Source organism: Dendrobates tinctorius, unplaced genomic scaffold (genome assembly GCF_039654945.1).
Source record: "Dendrobates tinctorius isolate UK_male_01 unplaced genomic scaffold, ASM3965494v1 ptg000070l, whole genome shotgun sequence".
NCBI lineage: Eukaryota > Metazoa > Chordata > Amphibia > Anura > Dendrobatidae > Dendrobates > Dendrobates tinctorius.
Window position 1 is genome coordinate 100,032,301 of NW_027361738.1, and position 19,592 is coordinate 100,051,892.

At 46.8% G+C, this 19,592-nt stretch overlaps 1 protein-coding gene across 11 annotated transcripts in view; it reads right to left on the reverse strand.

Annotated features, from left to right (window-relative positions):
* Positions 1-19,592, reverse strand: part of MAP4 (microtubule associated protein 4) — an 83,436-nt gene that overhangs the window by 33,558 nt on the left and 30,286 nt on the right. For all 11 annotated transcript variants that reach the window (XM_073582227.1, XM_073582236.1, XM_073582232.1 and 8 more), the window contains 5 exons: positions 18,833-19,046; positions 17,548-17,610; positions 4,620-4,703; positions 2,126-2,227; positions 480-611 (listed from right to left, as the gene is read on the reverse strand). In XM_073582227.1, coding sequence (XP_073438328.1) covers positions 480-611; positions 2,126-2,227; positions 4,620-4,703; positions 17,548-17,610; positions 18,833-19,031 — 580 coding nt within the window. In that variant the 5' untranslated portion in view covers positions 19,032-19,046. The remainder of the gene's footprint in view (positions 1-479; positions 612-2,125; positions 2,228-4,619; positions 4,704-17,547; positions 17,611-18,832; positions 19,047-19,592) is intronic.

The following is a 19,592-nucleotide window of genomic DNA, read 5'->3' on the forward strand; positions in this document are numbered from 1 at the left end:
GAGCGACCCTATATACACTGCACTATTAGGACCCCCGCAGTACGAGAGACGGCAGAACCTGTGACCCAGAGAGAAACTATTCTGGGAAGGTCACATAAGGTCACAGTCACAACGAAGCATGGGACGCCGACAACACAGGTGGGGTGAGGAAATCACCGAGATTTATGCCAGTATCGGATCCAACAAAGCATGGCGACAACAGCAAAAAAAGCAAGACTACACTACACTGACCCCTGTATTATACCCCAGAGCTGCATTCACTATTCTGCTAGTGCAGTCAATGTGTACATACATTATATTACTGATCCTGCGTTACCTCCAGAGCTGCACTCACTATTACACCTGGGATGGGAGAATCGATTTGAATCTGTGACGGAAAGCCGATGTAGTGCTCAATAGAGAGCACGGAGTAAATGTGAACTGAGCCTTATTTTCACTCGTGTCCCTACACAGTTTTTGCACATGGTCCCGGCTCTCACCTGGTGCATTGTGGGGGCTTAGCGCGATCTGTTCCTCTGCCGTTGGTTGCCATATTTGTGATCTAGGATCGCTCTGAGGAACTTGAAATGGAAGACTTACAGATTCGTCACTTGGAGTTTCCCCAAATGCAGCTATGAAAAATAAATGATAAACTAAAAATAAGAACGTCACAATATACCCGTTACATTTCAATATCTGAGCAGCGGCACCGCAGGGAGCGCAGCATTACACGGTGCACAGACAAAAGTAACGTACATATGTGTCGGCTCCTCCAGAGCAAGAGGGTCTGACTAGTGGACGAGACTCCCCAATGGAAGATCATCCCCCCCCACTCACATCCTAATCTTACCAATCGGTTGTAATCGGTTCTAGGCCACCTCCTCATCTCCTTGTACACTGCCCCTATTGGTCAAACAATCAGTAGATTTGGTTTCCAGTCCCATCTCTATGCTGACGACACCAAATTATACGCTTCTTCTCCTGACATCACGCCAGCCTTTCTAGAAAACACCGGCGATTGTCTAAACGCTGTGTCTAACATCATGTCCTCACTATATCTGAAACTGAACCTGTCAAAGACTGAACTCCTGGTGTTTCCGCCCTCTACTAATGTACCTATACCCGACATTGCCATTTCAGTGTGTGGCTCCACTATTACTCCCCAGCAACATGCCCGCTGTCTTGGGGTCATACTTGATTCAGAGCTTTCCTTTTGCTCCCCACATTCGATCACTGGCTCGCTCTTGTCATCTGCACCTCAAAAACATTTCTAGAATTTGACCTTTTCTTACTTTTGACTCCGCAAAAACTCTTACTGTTTCTCTTATTCATTCTCGTCTCGACTATTGTAACTCTCTTCTAATCGGTCTCCCTCTTACCAAACTCTCCCCCCTCCAATCCGTCCTCAATGCTGCAGCCAGGATCATATTCGTCACCAATCGTTACACCGGTGCCTCTACCTTGTGCCAGTCATTACACTGGCTACCCATCCACTCCAGAATTCAGTATAAACTTATTACCCTCACCCACAAAGCCCTTCATAGCTCAGCACCACCCTACATCTCCTCCCTTGTTTCAGTATACCACCCTACCCGCGCCCTCCGTTCTGCTGATGACCTGAGGTTAGCATCCTCAATCAGAACCTCCCACTCCCGTCTCCAAGACTATACACGTGCCTAGCCAATTCTTTGGAATGCACTTCCCAGGTCAATACGATTAGTCCCCAATCCCCACAATTTTAAGCGTGCCCTGAAAATGCATTTATTCAGACTGGCCTATCGCCTCAACACATTAACCTAATCTATCCCTGTGTGGCACAGTCAAAAGTCTTACCATAACCAGATTTCCCGCATCATGTTCCCACATGCTTTATGCATCCATTAGCCCTCTGTGTCTGTACTGTTACACACTTAACATTATGGCTGGTCCATACAATCAGGGCAATTGTTACCACTCACCTTTCGTGTCTACCTCTTTCCTCAGACTGTAAGCTTGCGAGCAGGGCCCTCACTCCTCATGGTATTTGTTATAATCTACTGTATGTGATTATTGTTATGCTGTAATGTCTATTGTCTGTACAAATCCCCTCTGAAATGTAAAGTGCTGCGGAATATGTCGGCGCTATAGAAATAAAATTTATTATTACCAGTGGTCTTCTCAGAAGTGTCTGCATTCGGTGTGTCTGTGTCCCCGGATTTAGAGTAAGAATCGGTCAGCCATCCTTCATCAAAGCCAACATCAGAGGAACCTGCAAAATAAAGAGATTACACCGAGTAACGCAATAAAAAGGTACCAAATCCAGGGGAGTGGCAGTCACGTCCTAGGGAATGGCCAGGATAAGTAATGAATGTACTCCAGAGCTGCACTCACTATTCTGCTGCTGCAGTCACTGTGTACATACATTACTGATCCTGAGTTACATCCTGTATACCCCATTTTTTCTAGGCTGTATTGTGCATAAATATGTGACTTCAGATTTTGTATTAGTCTAGCCTGATGAAGAGACCTGAGTAGTCTCGAAAGCTTGCAATGTGTTACCATCTTTTCAGTTAGCCATTAAAAGGTATCAACTACTGAGGACTCTCAATCCTGAATATTTTTCTATCCTGTATACCCCAGAGCTGCACTCACTATTCTGCTGCTGCAGTCACTGTGTACATACATTACTGATCCTGAGTTACATCCTGTATTATACTCCAGAGCTGCACTCACTATTCTGCTGGTGCAGTCACTGTGTACATACATTACTGATCCTGAGTTACATCCTGTATTATACTCCAGAGCTGCAGTCACTATTCTGCTGCTGCAGTCACTGTGTACATACATTACTGATCCTGAGTTACATCCTGTATTATACTGCAGAGCTGCACTCACTATTCTGCTGCTGCAGTCACTGTGTACATACATTACTGATCCTGAGTTACCTACTGTATTATACTACAGAGCTGCACTCACTATTCTGCTGGTACAGACACTGGAGTATAATACAGGATCTAATTGAGAACAGTCACTATAGTCGGTGCGGACAACCCCCATCATCCAGGGTCAGCGATTTATGGTTGAAGTCCACAGATCAGAGCAGTAGTCATCCCTATTACCCCAATCACATCAGTACAGGGTCTGCGGATGAGATTTGCACAATCCGCACATTTCCTGAGCTGTGAATCGCTCGGTGCTCGAGATGAACTGTCCCCAAAGTCTCCAGCAGCGGAGTCCTTGAGTCGTCCTCTTCTGTCAGGACGGTACATGTCGTTAAGAAGCCTTTTCTCACTCACATCTGACAATATGGTTGACACCCAAACTTCCTAGAAACATTTTTTTTTTAGGCCTTTCCTCAGCTTTTAGAATAACTCAAAAAAAAAAAAAAAGTGAACCCAAGTCAGCAGGGTTCAAGCCCCTAAACCACCACTGAGATTTCCAGGACTAGATCTAGGACGGTGACCGGATTACAATGAAGCTTTGTAATTGGAGAAAAACCGAGGATCATCATCAAAAGCCACCACCATTGGCATCGTTGCTGCACACCCTGGCGGTGGGTGGCAAGGACGTACCCAGAGGTAGGACGTCCAACAACTCAGGAGGGTGACCGGCCATGCTGAACGGCCTCCATGCTGCCTTTTCCAGCTTTTTCCCAAAATCAGTGAATCTCTCTGTGGATTTTGGGTCCCAAGTCTTGCAGACATCTTCCTTATTAAAGGAGTTTAGATAACAGACTTTCCTTTACATCTGGATCCTTTCTGAACGGCTCCTGGAAACTGGTGAAATAGCTGCTTTGTTCTCAGTATCGAGTCAGACTTCATGAATCCGATCATTTTTGGTACATTAGGGCCACCGTAAATCTCTGTAGTGGGAATACGGCTACACGAAAGGGCAAGTTTCCAGTTCATGTCCCTGGGACCAATGTGCGACAGTCACCGAGATAAATGGCTGCGTTCCGGTCACAACACAACTTGCAGTACGTCTGGTGTATACGGCAGGAAAGTTTCCTGCGCAAAAGTTCAACTTATCCCCAGACCGCTAGAGATGAGCGATTTGATCTTGTTCAGGCCGCCACCCAGCGACACCCGGTCGTCACTTCTGACCCCATCGCCCTGGACGCCTCTTTCTCTCATTTGGCCCCGCAATGAAGCGGCATGCATCGCGCCATGGTGCAAATAGGTCACAAGGCCAAGTAAGAGCCAGGGCTGTCTGGGACGTCGGGTGCAGAAGAGAAGACCGGCAGCTGCCACGGCAGACCGGACTGGGCAGCACAAGTGTTAATGCTCATCTCTATTTGCACGATTTAGGCCATGAACGCCCCTTCTCCAGCTCCACGGGCCTGGCAGAATGCGGGGAAAATCCTCTCAGCTATAATTCTGGACCTGAAGCTTTGTCTATACAGAAGAGGCTGACCCACTCCTTACCGGGGTTTGCGGAAAGACGGGTGCACAGTTATGAGATGTAGGGTGTGTTATGCTGCAGAAACACAAATGAATCCCCCCAATCAGGCCCAGCGCACCCCCGGGTGCAAGGAGGAGAGCAGCAGCAGCGAGGCCGTGACTTATTGCCAGCATCTGCTCGGTAGCTCAGCCCGAGATGATAAATGAGATGTCAGCCCAACCGCGCAGCTCAGCTGTGGTTATATATGGGGAGCTGCGTACCAGGGAAGGCCGGGCAGATCTGTACTTGTGGAGGCAGGAAGAGATCGGCCAGGACGTCTTCATCGACCTGTGATCCATATGGGTCTGGGAAAAAAAACAAAAACCATACATTAGAAGTGCCATTACGGCCATGGACGCAATAAACTGATATCCGTCACTGGTGTCATCTTCGCACTCATCTGCAGCTCATGAAACAGGAGGCTCAGGCTGAACTCTGCAGTGTCAAGAGGCAGTAGCATAAATAATGCCCTTTCCATAGGTCATCAGTAAGGCATTATATCACCCTGCCGACCTCAATGTATGCATCCATTAATGTATAATCCTCCTCCTGATGACAAAGCAAAAACCCCAGACTCAGAGGAGACAGGATGAAGCCTGAGATTTCACAGGATCCCCCCCCAACCTCTCTAATCATACCGTGAACCGTAAGCGATGGTGTATCACAACTCCCTGACCCACTTTCCTCCGCCGCGCACTTTCTCCATTATATAAGAGGTGGAAATTTTTCAAGTAGTGCTCCCTATTATCTGGGGAGGGGGGGGGGTGTCTCTCGTCCATTTACATTCAGCCGTGCTGCCGAGTCTCTTAATAAACGCTGCGGAGATTTCACGCACCACTGCCTAAAGAGTACCAAGGGGGATGTCTAAAGTGGACGCCAACTTAAAAGGGGCCAAAAAAAAAAAAAAAGTTCAGGAGGAGATACTGATGACGGGCGGCTTCTCAACCTGCAAGCCGCAGCTTAAAAAAAAAAAAAAAAAACACTTTTAAAAGTGGAGAAATGGTGGAAAGTGGGACAAGGGAAAGGGAGGAGGGGGGCTCTACAGATACGGTGGACATTCAAACACAGGTTTGTTTTACCGCACTTTGTCCCAAATTATCACGTACCTAAAGCATAGGTTGGCCAGGACTCAGGTCACCGTGTGGTCGTATATAAGCTCCATACACCATGTAGTGGCCATTCTTGGTATTGCAGCTCAGATCACATTCACTTTAATAGGAGCTGAGCTGCAATACAAAGATCGGCCATTATACAGCATATACTGCTCTGGACATATCCTGCCATAGCAATAGCCCCTACAAGCTCATATACTAAGAATAGGCTGTCAATATCAACCCCTTTTAACTTGCTGAACGCTCCATACAAAGTAGCCCCTTTAGAGGGAGTTTCCTACAGGCGAGACCCCCAGCGACAAGCAAATGGTCAGCTGTTTTATGGATTGATAATTAGCAAAATTTGGGTTAACTCCTTTAAGTCTGCATTGCAGTTACATCAGCAGCACCATTTAAAATCCCAAGTTTGGGACGACTGAAGTTTCAGAGCGTCTGTGCCGGGAACGATTGGAATAGGAAAACATTTTACTCCATTTTCTGTTGCCTGATATCCTGTAAAAACCCCTTAAAAAAACAAAAGCAAGTTATCAAAAGTGAAAAACAGCAACTAAATAAAGCGCAGTGTGCGGGCGGGAGCGGGTGCACGCTCTGCGACCCCGGCGTCCATGTCTGTTTTTCTCCAGCCTCCTGGAATAGATGCGCTCTCTTCATGGCTGTGGGGAACTTGTCACATTTCGTTACCGATCAGGGAAAATGCTGCGAGCAACTGGCAGCGGAGCCGGCTGCCCGGATACACAGCTGCCCGGCCAGGAGTCACTGTCTAGACAATATGCCCGGCTTCACGGCTCTGCCACACGTGAGAGGAGAAGATCGGAGGACGGCAAAGCAGATCAGACAAGGAAAAAGCCAACAGCCAGGTCAGCTCGTTCCGGCACCTGGGAAAGCTGGGTAAAGGCCAATATGGCTGCCATTACAGCCCAGTCACCCAGCTTTCTTGGGTTCCTGAATGTCAAGTCTTTCCGGTGATACATAGCAGGGGTCTAAGAATCAGCGGCCAGGTCCGTACACCGATACATGTACCGCACCAGAGGAAGAAAGAGCCGATATCTAGCAGAATTATGATTGCAGCTCTGGATGTGAATGCAGCACAAATTGCATCTCAGGATTATAACAAGTCATGCAAAACACACTGCGTATTCTCAGACACAGCTGGGGCGTGCATTCAGGACTCGTCGCCTCTGCTAACTGAATGGTCCTGTCCTGATAAAGACTGGACGTTTCCATCTCCGGATCCAGTTGCCCGGGGCCCTCACCACTATACATTAGGATGGCTGGGGGCAGTATCAGCTGGCAACATATAGTGCGGATATCACGACGACTAGGACTGCGCGAGGTCGACTCGCCCGTCACTTGGAAAGAGCAGAGCTTTAGCAATGGAAAGATTTTACTTTCCAGTTCCATTTAAAAAAAAAAAAAATAAATATAAAAATAAACACAAAAAGGACGCTGACGGATGGAACCGGCAACACTAGGGGTTAACGAGTATGTGCACCACCTCTGTTGTGCTCGACATTTCAGCCACATACATGTTTTAAAAAGATTTCTCATACTTAGCCTGCGCTTTAAACTGCATAGAAGAAAAAAGAAATGGGTTTATTCACAGCTACACTGCTCAGCAGATTGTCTACGATGCTGCTGCAGCTTTAATCGTTTAATTTCACTATTGCTCTGGATTCACAGCTACACTGCTTTTGCATGGTCCTCCACGCTAAAAGCTTTTTAAGTGTTTTCTCATCTCGGTGCTGAATTCACAGCTACATCACTTAGTAATGCTATACAATTTCCTCCGTGCTGCTGTCTCCTAGTGTTACCTCATCCAAGTGCTGGATTCACAGCTACACTGTACAGTAATGCTGCATAATGTCCTACATGCAGTTGTTTTCTACTGTTAGCTCATTCCAGTGCTGCATTACCAGCTGTATCACTTGGTACTGCTATATACGGTAATTTCCTCCGTGCTGCTGTTTCCAAGGGTCATCATTCCAGTGCTGGATTCACAATACACTGCACAGTAATGCTATACAAGTTGGTTCATGGTGCTGCTTTCTACGGCTTTAGCTCATGACTGAATTCACAGCAACACAACTCAGTACTCCATCCTGAGAAAAAGATGGGAGAAAACATGACCATATTTACTCCCCCCCCCCCCCCCCCCCATCTCATGGCGTACCCCCAGCATCTGCCCCCGCAGTAATTCCCCGATATATATGAAGGTCTTCCTCCATCAGTGATGTTTTCTCCACCTGGCGCTTAGGACAGATAGAGGCAGAGCCATCCTCGTATCCAAGCCACGGAGATGGAGGAACATGGAGCTGACGTCATCACATCTCGGAAGGCAGGGATATTCCTGCTTTACCTGTGTCAGCATGACACTAGCATCAGATACAGCCCCACCTGATCATCCCAGGAGACCCCCATAGACCTATTTAATTGTTTAATATCACAGTTCATTCTGATCTCTGTTGTGAGTTCATTCTCTGGATCACCACTTGGGAGTTCTCCTTCCAGACTCCCTCTGGTGGTAACAGGAGGTAGTGAGGCTGATTTGATCGGTGGAGATCTGCCACCTGAGAATGAGGATGACGATTGGACCTCAGGAATCTCAGATTGGATTTAAGACAGCCGACACCCTACTCTGGTGCTGGCGATTCATTCAGGCTTGTCAGCTCTTGGTTTTCAGCTCTGTTCCAGTCATCTAAAGCTAAGTTTTTCTGCTAATGTTCACACTTGATTTTGTTGGTCTATTCGGCTTCTTGTGTGGTCAGCCAGCCCCGGCTGGGGGCTGTGCTGAATTTCTACTCGTATTTATCTGTATTTGCCAATTTGCTTTTTGTCCCTTACTAGTTTGGCCTCTTTTTGCGCTCTCTCAGAATATTTCAGAGTGCTGATACAGTGGGAGAAGTCTAGTGACTTAAGGGTTAATTTTGCTATCAGAAGTCTTGGACATTATTTTTGTAGGGTTTTTTGCAGGTTGCAGACAGTGTCTTTCCTTTCCTCTCTAGTTTGGGCCCCATCGTTTGCTCAGCCTATTTTCCTGCCTGTGTTTGTGCTTTCATCTTGTTTCACCGTCATTACATGTGTGGGGGCTATCTATTCCTTTGGGGTCTGCTCTGGGGCAGTTTTCCCCTTTTCTTGCTTTAGGCTTATTTAGTCCTCCAGCCGTGACAAGGCGTCTAGGATCATCGTAGGTACGCTCCACGGCTGCTGCTGTGGAATCAGGGATCTGCAATCTGCATAGTTACCAACCTCTCTGGTTTTCTGTGACTTAGCTTATTTTGCTTTTTTCTCCTCGGTGACCCATTCATAACAATCACCAGCCATACCGCAGATTCTAGGGTACTCAAAAGCAGGAAAAAGTTGTTTAAAAAAAAAATAATATTTTTTTTTTTAAATATTTTTTCTCTGGGGCCGTAGGATGATTTTTTCTTTTTCCAAATGGAGATTAAGCAATTGTCTGATCGTGTGGAGCAGCTGGCTGCTGAAGTGCAGAGAATTTCCACCTACCTCATTCAGTCACATGATGCTAAACCCAAGATTCCTACTCCTGATGTGTTTTCTGGGGATCGGTCTAAATTTCTGAATTAAGAATTGTAAATTATTTCTTGCCTTGAAGCCTAACTCATCGGGGAGCTCTGTGCAGCAGGTTAAAATTGTCATTTCCTTGCTGCGTGGCGATCCCCAGGATTGGGCTTTTTCTCTGACACCTGAAAATCCTATTCTGACTAATGTGGATGCATTTTTTAAAGCCTTGGGGTTGTTGTATGATGAACCTAATGCTGTTGATCAAGCTGAGAGAACCCTGTTGGCATTAAACCAGGGTCAAGATCCTGCAGAGTTATACTGTCAAAAATTCCAAAAGTGGGCGGTCCTTACTACATGGAATGATAGTGCTTTGGCAGCTCTCTTTCGGAAGGGTTTATCAGAGACTGTAAAAGATGTTATGGTGGGATTTCCTGTTCCCTCTGGTCTGGATGGTTCCATGTCATTAGCCACTCAAATTGATCGGTGTTTACGTGAACGTAAAACTACACGGGAGGCGCTGCCACCTTTTGAACAGAGGTCTGAACCTATGCAATGTGATGGGGTTTTGTCTAGGGCGCAACGTCGGGAGTTTAGAAGGTGTAATAAGCTGTGTTTTCTCTGTGGAGGCGTGTCTCATACCATTTCTGTCTGCCCTAAACGAGAGAAACATTTTGCACACACATTTGCTGTGGGCAGTGTACAACCTAAGTTCCTTTTGGCAATTACTCTGATCTGCTCCTTATCCACGTTTTCCACGAAGGCTTTTGTGGATTCAGGAGTAGCATTGAATCTGATGGATTTGGACTTTGCTAAACGTTGTGGTTTTTCCATGATGCCTCTGCAGACGCCTATTCCTTTAAGGCGTATTGATGCTACTCCTTTGGCGGAGAATAAACCTCAGTTTTGGACCCAGGTGACAATGCGAGTTGCCCCAGACCACCAAGAAAATTGTAAAATTTTGGTGCTGCATAATTTGCATGATACTATTGTTCTGGGTTTTCCTTGGTTGCAAACAATCCAGTTTTGGATTGGAAATCTGGGTCTGTGGTGAGTTGGGGTTGTCAGTGTGTTCTTAGGGACGCTCCTGTTTTCTCCTCCTCTCCTCAGTCTCATGATATTCCTGATTATCTGGCTGATTTCTCCGATGTATTTAGTGAGAATGAGTCTGCGTCTTTGCCTCCTCATAGGAGTTATGACTGTGCAATTGAGTTGATGCCTGGGTGTAAATTTCCCAAGAGTCGGCTTTTCAACTTATCTGTACCCGAACATGATGCTATGCGATCCTATATTAAGGAGTCGTTGGAGAAGGGTCATATTAGACCATCCTCGTCACCTTTAGGTGCTGTTTTTTTTTTTGTGGCCAAGAAAGATGGTTCATTAAGGCCTTGTATTGATTATCGTTCCCTTAACAAGATGACGGTTAAATATCAGCACCCGTTACCTCTGATGTCTGATTTATTCTCCAGAGTTAAGAGTGCCTGCTGGTTTACTAAGCTTGACCTCAGGGGGTGTATAATCTTATTCGCATCAAGCACGGGGATGAATGGAAGACTGCATTTAATACTCCGGAGGGACATTTTGAGTACCTGGTGATGCCTTTTGGGCTCTCTAATGCCCCTTCTGTCTTCCAGTCCTTAATGAATGATATTTTCCGTGACTTTGTGGATAAGTTTTTGATCATCTATCTGGATGATATTTTGATCTTTTCTAGTGATTGGGATTCCCATGTGGAACATGTCCGGACTGTGTTTCGGATTTTGAGGGAGAATTCCCTGTTTGTTAAGGGATCGAAATGCCTCTTTGGTGTACAAAGGATTTCATTTTTGGGATTTATCTGGTCTCCATCGACTATTGAAATGGACCTGGCCAAGGTACAGGCCATTTATGATTGGGTGCAGCCCACTTCTTTGAAGGCTCTTCAGAAATTTTTGGGTTTTGCTAATTTCTATTGTAAATTTATAGGTAAATTTTTCTGGTATTGTCAAACCACCGACTGATCTGACCAAGAAGGGAGCTGATGTGCTGAATTCGTCTCCTGAGGCTGTCTCGGCATTCCAGGAGCTTAAGCAGAGATTTACTTCAGCTCCAGTTTTACGGCAACCTGATGTCTCACTTCCATTTCAGGTGGAGGTGGACGCTGCCGAGATTGGTGCAGGAGCTGTTTTGTCCCAAAAAGACCCTGTGACTTCTAAGATGAATCCCTGTGCCTTCTTTTCTCGAAAGTTCTCCCCATCTGAACGCAACTATGACGTGGGGAATCTGGAATTGTTGGCCATGAAGTGGGCATTTGAGGAGTGGAGACATTGGTTGGAGGGAGCTAGACATCAAGTTGTGGTCCTCCCCGATCACAAGAATTTGATTTATCTGGAGTCGGCCAAACACTTGAATCCTAGACAGGCTAGATGGGCCTTGTTTTTCACGCGTTTGAATTTTGTGGTCTCTTTTCTTCCGGGCACTAAGAATGTTAAGGCAGACGCCCTTTCTAGGAGTTTCTTTGCCGATTCTTAGTGTGACCGAGCCTACTACCATCCTAGGTGAAGGGGTAGTTCTGCCATTTCGCCCGATTTGAGACACGCCCTGGAGGAATTTCAGGAGGATAAGCCTGAGCGTTGCCCTGTGGGAAAGTTGTATGTTCCTGACAAGTGGAGAAAGAGTGATGTCTGAAATTCATTGCTCCGTATTGGCTGGTCATCCAGGTATTTTTGGTACCAGAGATATGGCGAGTCGGTCCTTTTGGTGGCCTGCCTTATCTCGTGATGTCAGGAATTTTGTACAGTCCTGTGGGACTTGTTCTCGTTCTAGTGGGTTGCTGATGCCCTTGCCGGTGCCAAATAGGCCATGGACCCATATCTCAATGGATTTTATTTCAGATCTTCCTGTCTCTCAGAGAATGACTGTTATCTGGGTGATTTGTGATAGATTTTCGAAGATGGTCCAACTTGTACCACTCCCAAAGTTGCCATCATCCGCTGAGTTGGTGCCCTTGTTTTTACAACACGTGGTTCGGTTACATGGGATTCCTGAGAACATTGTGTCCGACAGGGGAGTCCAGTTTGTTTCCAGATTCTAGAAAGCCTTTTGTGCCAATCTGGGAATTCAGTTATCCTTCTCAGCGTTTCATCCCCAGACCAATGGACAGACTGAGAGAATAAACCAGACCTTGGAGTCTTATTTGAGATGTTTTATATCTGCTGATCAGGATGATTGGGTCTCATTTTTGCCCTTGGCCGAATTCACACTGAACAATAGAGCTACTTCTGCCACTTTGACGTCCCCCTTTTTCTGTAATTTTGGGTTTCATCCTCAATTCTCTTCAGGGCAAGTGGAATCTTCGTCCTGCCCAGGTGTGGACACTGTGGTTAAGAGAATGCAGCAGATATGGGACCAAGTGGTGGATAAGTTGTCACTCTCAGGAAAAGGCCCAGCGATTTTCCAACCGGCATAGGACCATTGGTCCCCGGTTTAAAGTGGGTGATATGGTTTGGTTGTCGTCTAAGAATATTCCTATGAAAGTTGCATCTCCTAAATTTAAGGCAAGATTTATTGGTCCTTATAAGATTTTGGAAATTCTTAATACTGTTTCGTTTCGATTGGCTCTTCCAGATACGTTCAAGATCCATAACGTATTTCACAAATCTCTGTTGAAGAGGTTTGTTGAGCCAGTGGTTCCTATGGCAGCACCTCCTGACCCTGTGTTGGTCGAAGGCAATGTGGAATATGAGGTAGAGAAAATATTGGATTCTCGTTTGGTTAGACGGAGACTCCAGAATTTGGTCAAATGGAAGGGTTATGGTCAGGAGGACAATTCTTGGGTCTCTGCCTCTGATATTCATGCCAATAGATTGGTTCGTGCTTTTCACCGGTCCCATCCAGATCGGATGGGGGTTCGGTGACCCCTCCTCAAGGGGGGGGGGGGGGATGTACTGTTGTGAGTTCATTCTCTGGTTCACCAGTTGTGAGTTCTCTTTCCAGACTCCCTCTGGTGGTAACAGGAGGTAATGGGGCTGATTTGATCGGTGGAGATCTGCCACCTGAGAATGAGGATGACTATTGGACCTCAGGAATCTCAGATTGGATTTAAGACAGCCGACACCCTACTCAGGTGCTGGTGATTCCTTCTGGCTTGTCAGCTCTTGGTTTTCAGCTCTGTTCCAGTCATCTAAAGCCAAGTTTGTCTGCTAATGTTCACACTTGATTTTGTTGGTCTATTCAGTTTCTTGTGTGGTCAGCCAGCCCCGGCTGGGGGCTATGCTGAATATCCACTCTTATTTATCTGTATTTGCCAATTTGCTTTTTGTCCCTTACTAATTTGGCCTCTTTTTGCTCTGTCTCATAATATTTCAGAGTGCTGATATAGTGGGAGAAGTCTAGTGACTTCAGGGTTCATTTTGCTATCAAAAGTGTTGGACATTATTTTTGTAGGGTTTTTTGCAGGTTGCAGACAGTGCCTTTCCTTTCCTCTCTAGTTAGTTTGGGCCCCATCGTTTGCTCAGCCTATTTTCCTGCCTGTGTTTGTGCTTTCATCGTCAATACATGTGTGGGGGCCATCTATTCCTTTGGGGTCTGCTCTGGGGCAGTTAGTTTTCCCCTTTTCTTGCTTTAGGCTTATTTAGTCCTCCGGCCGTGACGAGGCATCTAGGATCATCGTAGGTACACTCCACGGCTGCTGCTAGTTGTGTGGTAGGATCAGGGATCTGCACTCTGCACAGTTACAAACCTCTCTGGTTTTCTGTGACTTAGCTTGTTTTGCTTTATCCTCCTCGGTGACCCATTCATAACAGATCTCCCTGGTGCATGCGCAGAGTGACACTAGCACCATGCAGACGCTGCGCACATTTACATGGCACTCGGGGTCTGCGGTGAGCCGGATAGCACCACAATACCGTATCTGAACACTAGGTGGCAGTCATTTGTATCTCTATTGGATGGTCAAAGGTCTGAACTTTCTACCAAAAAGTATCCGCAGACTGCAAAAAACACATCCCCCCCTGCAGATACCATCGTCTCCGTCCTCCCTGCCAAGGGATGAGGCATCTACGCCATCTGCAAATGCTAAAGTAGAAATGATGGTGCAGCGTCATTAGGAGTGCGGAACAGAGCGCACAGCCAGAGGGGAATCTACGCAGCGGCATCCTAGAAAGAGCGACTAGGCAGCGATCGGACATCAGTCCTTCCAGGAACTGTTACATTAGGATCTTCTGCTTTACCGTGCCCTTAAATCTGCAGTAAACCTATTAGTCCTGGATTTCACCTATTCTAGAAAGTTAAGAATTCAGCCACAAAAGTGTAGACAAAACCAGAGACAAAGGCGACAACTCCAACATGGCCTGTAGGGGCGGCCATATTGGAGGAGGGGGTACAGCCATAGCTGTATTACACATTTTTAATGCATATGTAGCCACCTGCTGACATTTCACTAAAACTGCAGAGGTGACAAGGCGCCAGAAGAGGCGCACTGCATTGCAGGTGGCAGACATGACAAGCATCATGCATAGGAGGGATGTGAAGGTTCACTGAGGAGGGGGGGCATATATTTAAAATTGTATTAAGTTGAATTGACACTTTTTTGGACATCAGCCATGACGTGTATTTGTTGTGCACAATGCAATGTGCCATATTGCAATTCTAGAGCTGATCCCGCGGGTGAGGCTTCCAGCGGACAGTCTAGGCTGTGATTGCCACAGCTCTCACTTCCCCTCTCGCAGCAAAAATCTCAGCAAACACCTAAATCAAACTCATGTCCCTCTGTCTCTCCTGGTCAGTCATTTTCCCTCCATCTTCTCCGGAAACTGGCGATCATTACTGCGATGAGAAGGGGCGCTGTGGTCAGTAATGGACAAGGAGATGGGGGCACTACACATTCCCTGCGGAGCGTTAGTGACAAACATGGTGTTAGAACTTTCCACAAAATATTAGTAGAAGCAATTAAAACCCAAGTGTCAGAGTGTTAAGTAGTTTATTACAGGTTAGTAAGACATGGAAAAACTTAATTAAAATCAGATTGACCGGGACAAAAGGGAGCGCGAAGAGTGAAATCTAAAGGCACTAATGTCTACATTGTGAAGGGGCGGCCGAGACGGGGAAAGGAAGGAGATGGCAGGCAGGAGAGTGGCCACCTCTCAGGAAAGCATTCTTCACACTCCCAGCACGAAAAATGCAGCAAGTCCTGAGGAACGGTGCAGAAAAGAAGCGAGAGGTGGCGAGATAGCGAAGCAGGTCCAAGGGTCCCGTCATGTGCTTACACGGAAAAATGGGAAGCGCTGGAGAAAGGAAGAGGAGGAGGAAGAGAAGCCTTCTGCAGAGAGGGCAACTGGTGCCGAGGACGGCCACGGCTTCTTCTATCCACTAGCAGCCGGGCAGGGGAAGCGGATATTGGAGGAGAAAGCACTGAGTGTGTAGAGGAAGCAGACTGGAGTCCCAGAGTGAGGAGCATTACTCTAAGGGAGGAAACAAGGAGGCGGGGAGGGTGAGATAGAGGAGGAGAGAGGCACAAAGCACAAGGTTAGTACAACATATCCAGAAAGTAGTGTCACACGAGCAGCAAAAGACGGCAGCGGGGGACCCACAACACATGCACTCAGCATCCAACATGCAGACCCTTACCCCCCTAGATAAGAGGACCTGCAGCTCCATGCTGCCCCGACTTCCAAGGAGAGTTAACGCCAGTTTAGTCCCCCCTTACTCCGGTCATGGCGTGGATATAAGACCACCCAAATCTGTAACGCTACCAGCTCTGGCCTTGGTGTCTCATTACTGCCTGTTTGGGCACATTCTCCATTCGCATGCAAAGCTCGAGATTCTGCAAGTCGCCTTAGGAAATGTACGTGGGTGAAGGAGCGCATGACAGCCGGACACGACAGCAAAATCACGTCCTCAAAAACTAACGGCCCATTCAGACCACGAAAGCCGACGGGAAAAGAACGACTAACTACGATGGTTGTGACCCCAAAGAGCACGTGGCCATACACGTGTCGCTGCTGGCATGAAGTGGGATTGGGTTCGTTTCCTGGGCGATGGCCGACGAGTTTACAAGGCCAGAAAGTCAGGAACGAGCATTCCCGCACTTTATTTTCTCAGCTGCGTTTCTCTGCCGTCGTTCACTCCAGCAGCCATCCGCCCTGACATTACATTACATTTTTGGTGCAGACTAGTAAACACTTTGCTGATGTATCTTTGTGTAGACATGCTCGGATCCCCCTATACTATTTCCATGCGTTATTTCAGGCTCTGCGTAGAAGCAGACAGTGAAATAAAACGCAACAAAAGACGCAATGTTTACCAGGGTCCTAACAAGCGTCAGAGCCGCCATCTGTCATCAAATCACATCCACTTTGCAAACAAATTAAGTTCTGCAGAATGGAGGGGGCAATAAAAAAAAAAAAAAAAAAAAAAAAAACACGGACGACTTTCTATAGGGGTTTTATCCCCTTCAGGGCAATATACGATGTCAGACTGGGGAGACAATGCCCTTTATAACGCCCGTGATATTAGGGATGCAATCACTTAACAGCCCATTCTTGTGCCTCCCCTGGGGTTCACCCTCCCCCGGTGACAGACTTATTAGCGCCGATTACATATAGTCCTATTTTAGTAATCATGACAGCGTGCTCATTAATCACCGCACCCAAATCTCCTGTGTGACATCACCGGAGCGCAGCTCTTCATATAGATCATCCATAGATTTAGCTCCGGCTGATGACAGATCCTCCTGCCAGTTCTGAGTCATTGCGGCTGGATGTCCGGGCAGATTTCCCCGGTACACGAGCTGGTGGTCTTCACCAAGCAGCAGTCTGACAGTGGGGTGCACTGCCGGACCCCAAGCGATCCATATATCCACGCTGGTTATAATGGTTACACTGTATTCTTATTATATCCTTTCCAGAGATGGACAATATCTGCCAGCATGTCAGACGGCTCGCCGACGCTCTGCACTGCAGGTTTCATGTCCGCAGTGTCACAGCGGTGTCGTCTGGCCACAGAGCACAAGGGACGACAGCGGAGCTGTGTGCACTTACCGGCGACCGACGCGTTACTGCCACGTGTCAGGACCCCAATCCACAAGGACTTGCAGAAAGTGAATGTGTAAGGGTTACGTTGTGAATAACTGGTGGAAGACGCAGGAATCACACACCACAGTGACCGCTGCAGCACACACTCCGCACACAGCTGCCCGATCCTGGGTAAACAGGAGACTGAGGCGTCCTGTCATCACATCCCGGGTTATACGGGACAGGTAATACCGTACACCCAGATCTCCGCTAAATGACTCAGCAAATAAAGGAGGAGCAGCTGCGTGGGTTATGGAAGTGCACTATGAGCAGTTGTCCTCAACATAACAAGTGCTGAAGGCTCATTGCACAACACAGGAGATCAGCAGACGACCAAAATATATGGAAGTGATACACAAAAAACAAATGGCGGGGAAAAAAAAAAAAAAAAAAAAGTGGTGAAGCCATAAATGTAACCAGCAATTAACGCTGGGGATGGCGGAAAGTAGACGAATGTAACGTCATACCTGACCCTCCGACATCTCCTGTGATGTGCTCACCGTTCTCCAACACTGAGGGATGATGACAACCTGCACCGGAGAGAGGAGAGGAGAAAGGTCAGGAGTCGAGACTACAGACAAAGGAAACAGCAGAACTTTATAAAATGAGTGCAGCTCTGGAGTATAATACAGGATGTAACTCAGAATCAGTAATGTATGTACACAGTGATTGCACCAGCAGAATAGTGAGCGCAGCTCTGGGGTATAATACAGGATGTAACTCAGGATCAGTAATGTAATGTATGTACACAGTGACTGCACCAGCAGAATAGGGAGTGCAGCTCTGGAGTATAATACAGGATGTAACTCAGGATCAGTAATGTATGTACACAGTGATTGCACCAGCAGAATAGTGAGTGCAGCTCTGGGGTATAATACAGGATGTAACTCGGGATCAGTAATGTAATGTATGTACACAGTGACTGCACCAGCAGAATAGTGAGTGCAGCTCTGGGGTATAATACAGGATGTAACTCAGGATCAGTAATGTATGTACACAGTGACTGCACCAGCAGAATAGTGAGCGCAGCTCTGGAGTATAATACAGGATGTAACTCAGGATCAGTAATGTAATGTATGTACACAGTGACTGCACCAGCAGAATAGTGAGCGCAGCTCTGGGGTATAATACAGGATGTAACTCGGGATCAGTAATGTAATGTATGTACACAGTGACTGCACCAGCAGAATAGTGAGTGCAGCTCTGGGGTATAATACAGGATGTAACTCAGGATCAGTAATGTAATGTATGTACACAGTGACTGCACCAGCAGAATAGTGAGCGCAGCTCTGGGGTATAATACAGGATGTAACTCGGGATCAGTAATGTATGTACACAGTGACTGCACCAGCAGAATAGTGAGCGCAGCTCTGGAGTATAATACAGGATGTAACTCGGGATCAGTAATGTAATGTATGTACACAGTGACTGCACCAGCAGAATAGTGAGCGCAGCTCTGGAGTATAATACAGGATGTAACTCGGGATCAGTAATGTAATGTATGTACACAGTGACTGCACCAGCAGAATAGTGAGTGCAGCTCTGGGGTATAATACAGGATGTAACTCAGGATCAGTAATGTATGTACACAGTGACTGCACCAGCAGAATAGTGAGTGCAGCTCCGGAGTATAATACAGGATGTAACTCAGGATCAGTAATGTATTTATAGTAGAATCCTGTAGTTTGCCACAATATATAAGTTATAGCACCATCTTTCTCACAGCCAGATTGCCTCAATATTACTAATTACCTTCAGCCGAGTGTTTGCCTCCGGAGCCATTGACCTCGTCACCATCTAACAGAGGAACGTAGTCCACTTTGTCGCATTTCTCCCCAATGACATCGTCATAAGGCTCAGCCTCCAGCGAGCTTATAAAGTCCCGTTTGATCTCCGGCTCAATCTGTGGCGGGGCGTCCGTCAGGGCGTCCACAAGTTCTAGGTCCGCCATTCTCTATATCTGGGTCTGGAGAAATAAAAGAGACAATTAAGAATGAGTAGAAGTGGATGATGGAGCAGACCAGGCCACAAGCTCATAATCAGGGGGGACCACCAGACTGGATAGAGTTGTAACAAACTCCGCTTTCCTAGACTCCTGACCGGCAATGTGCTTATATAGCAGAGCGGAGCCATTACTGCACTCATCGCCTGTCACTCAACTTTTCCCAGATACAGATAAGACAAAAAAAAGCCAAGCAGAAGTCAAACGGGGATTTTCTGATAAAATTATAAATTGAGAATAAATCTAGGAGACTCTTGTGGATTAGCAGTTAATGTCGGTATAAAATGCTGATATCCTCTCCGCGCGGATTATGTGGCGCTGACACAAATAGAGATATAAATCCCGGGGATGCGGCAGCTGCCGGTAATACATGGCCGACCGCGTACTAATCCGCAGGAGATTGTGACAAGCTCATCAAAAATAAGCAACAGCTAAAAATGTAACCGGAAAATAAAGCGGAACACGGCGAAGAGAAAAGATGGCGGCGCCCGGCAGAGGCCCCCGAAAACT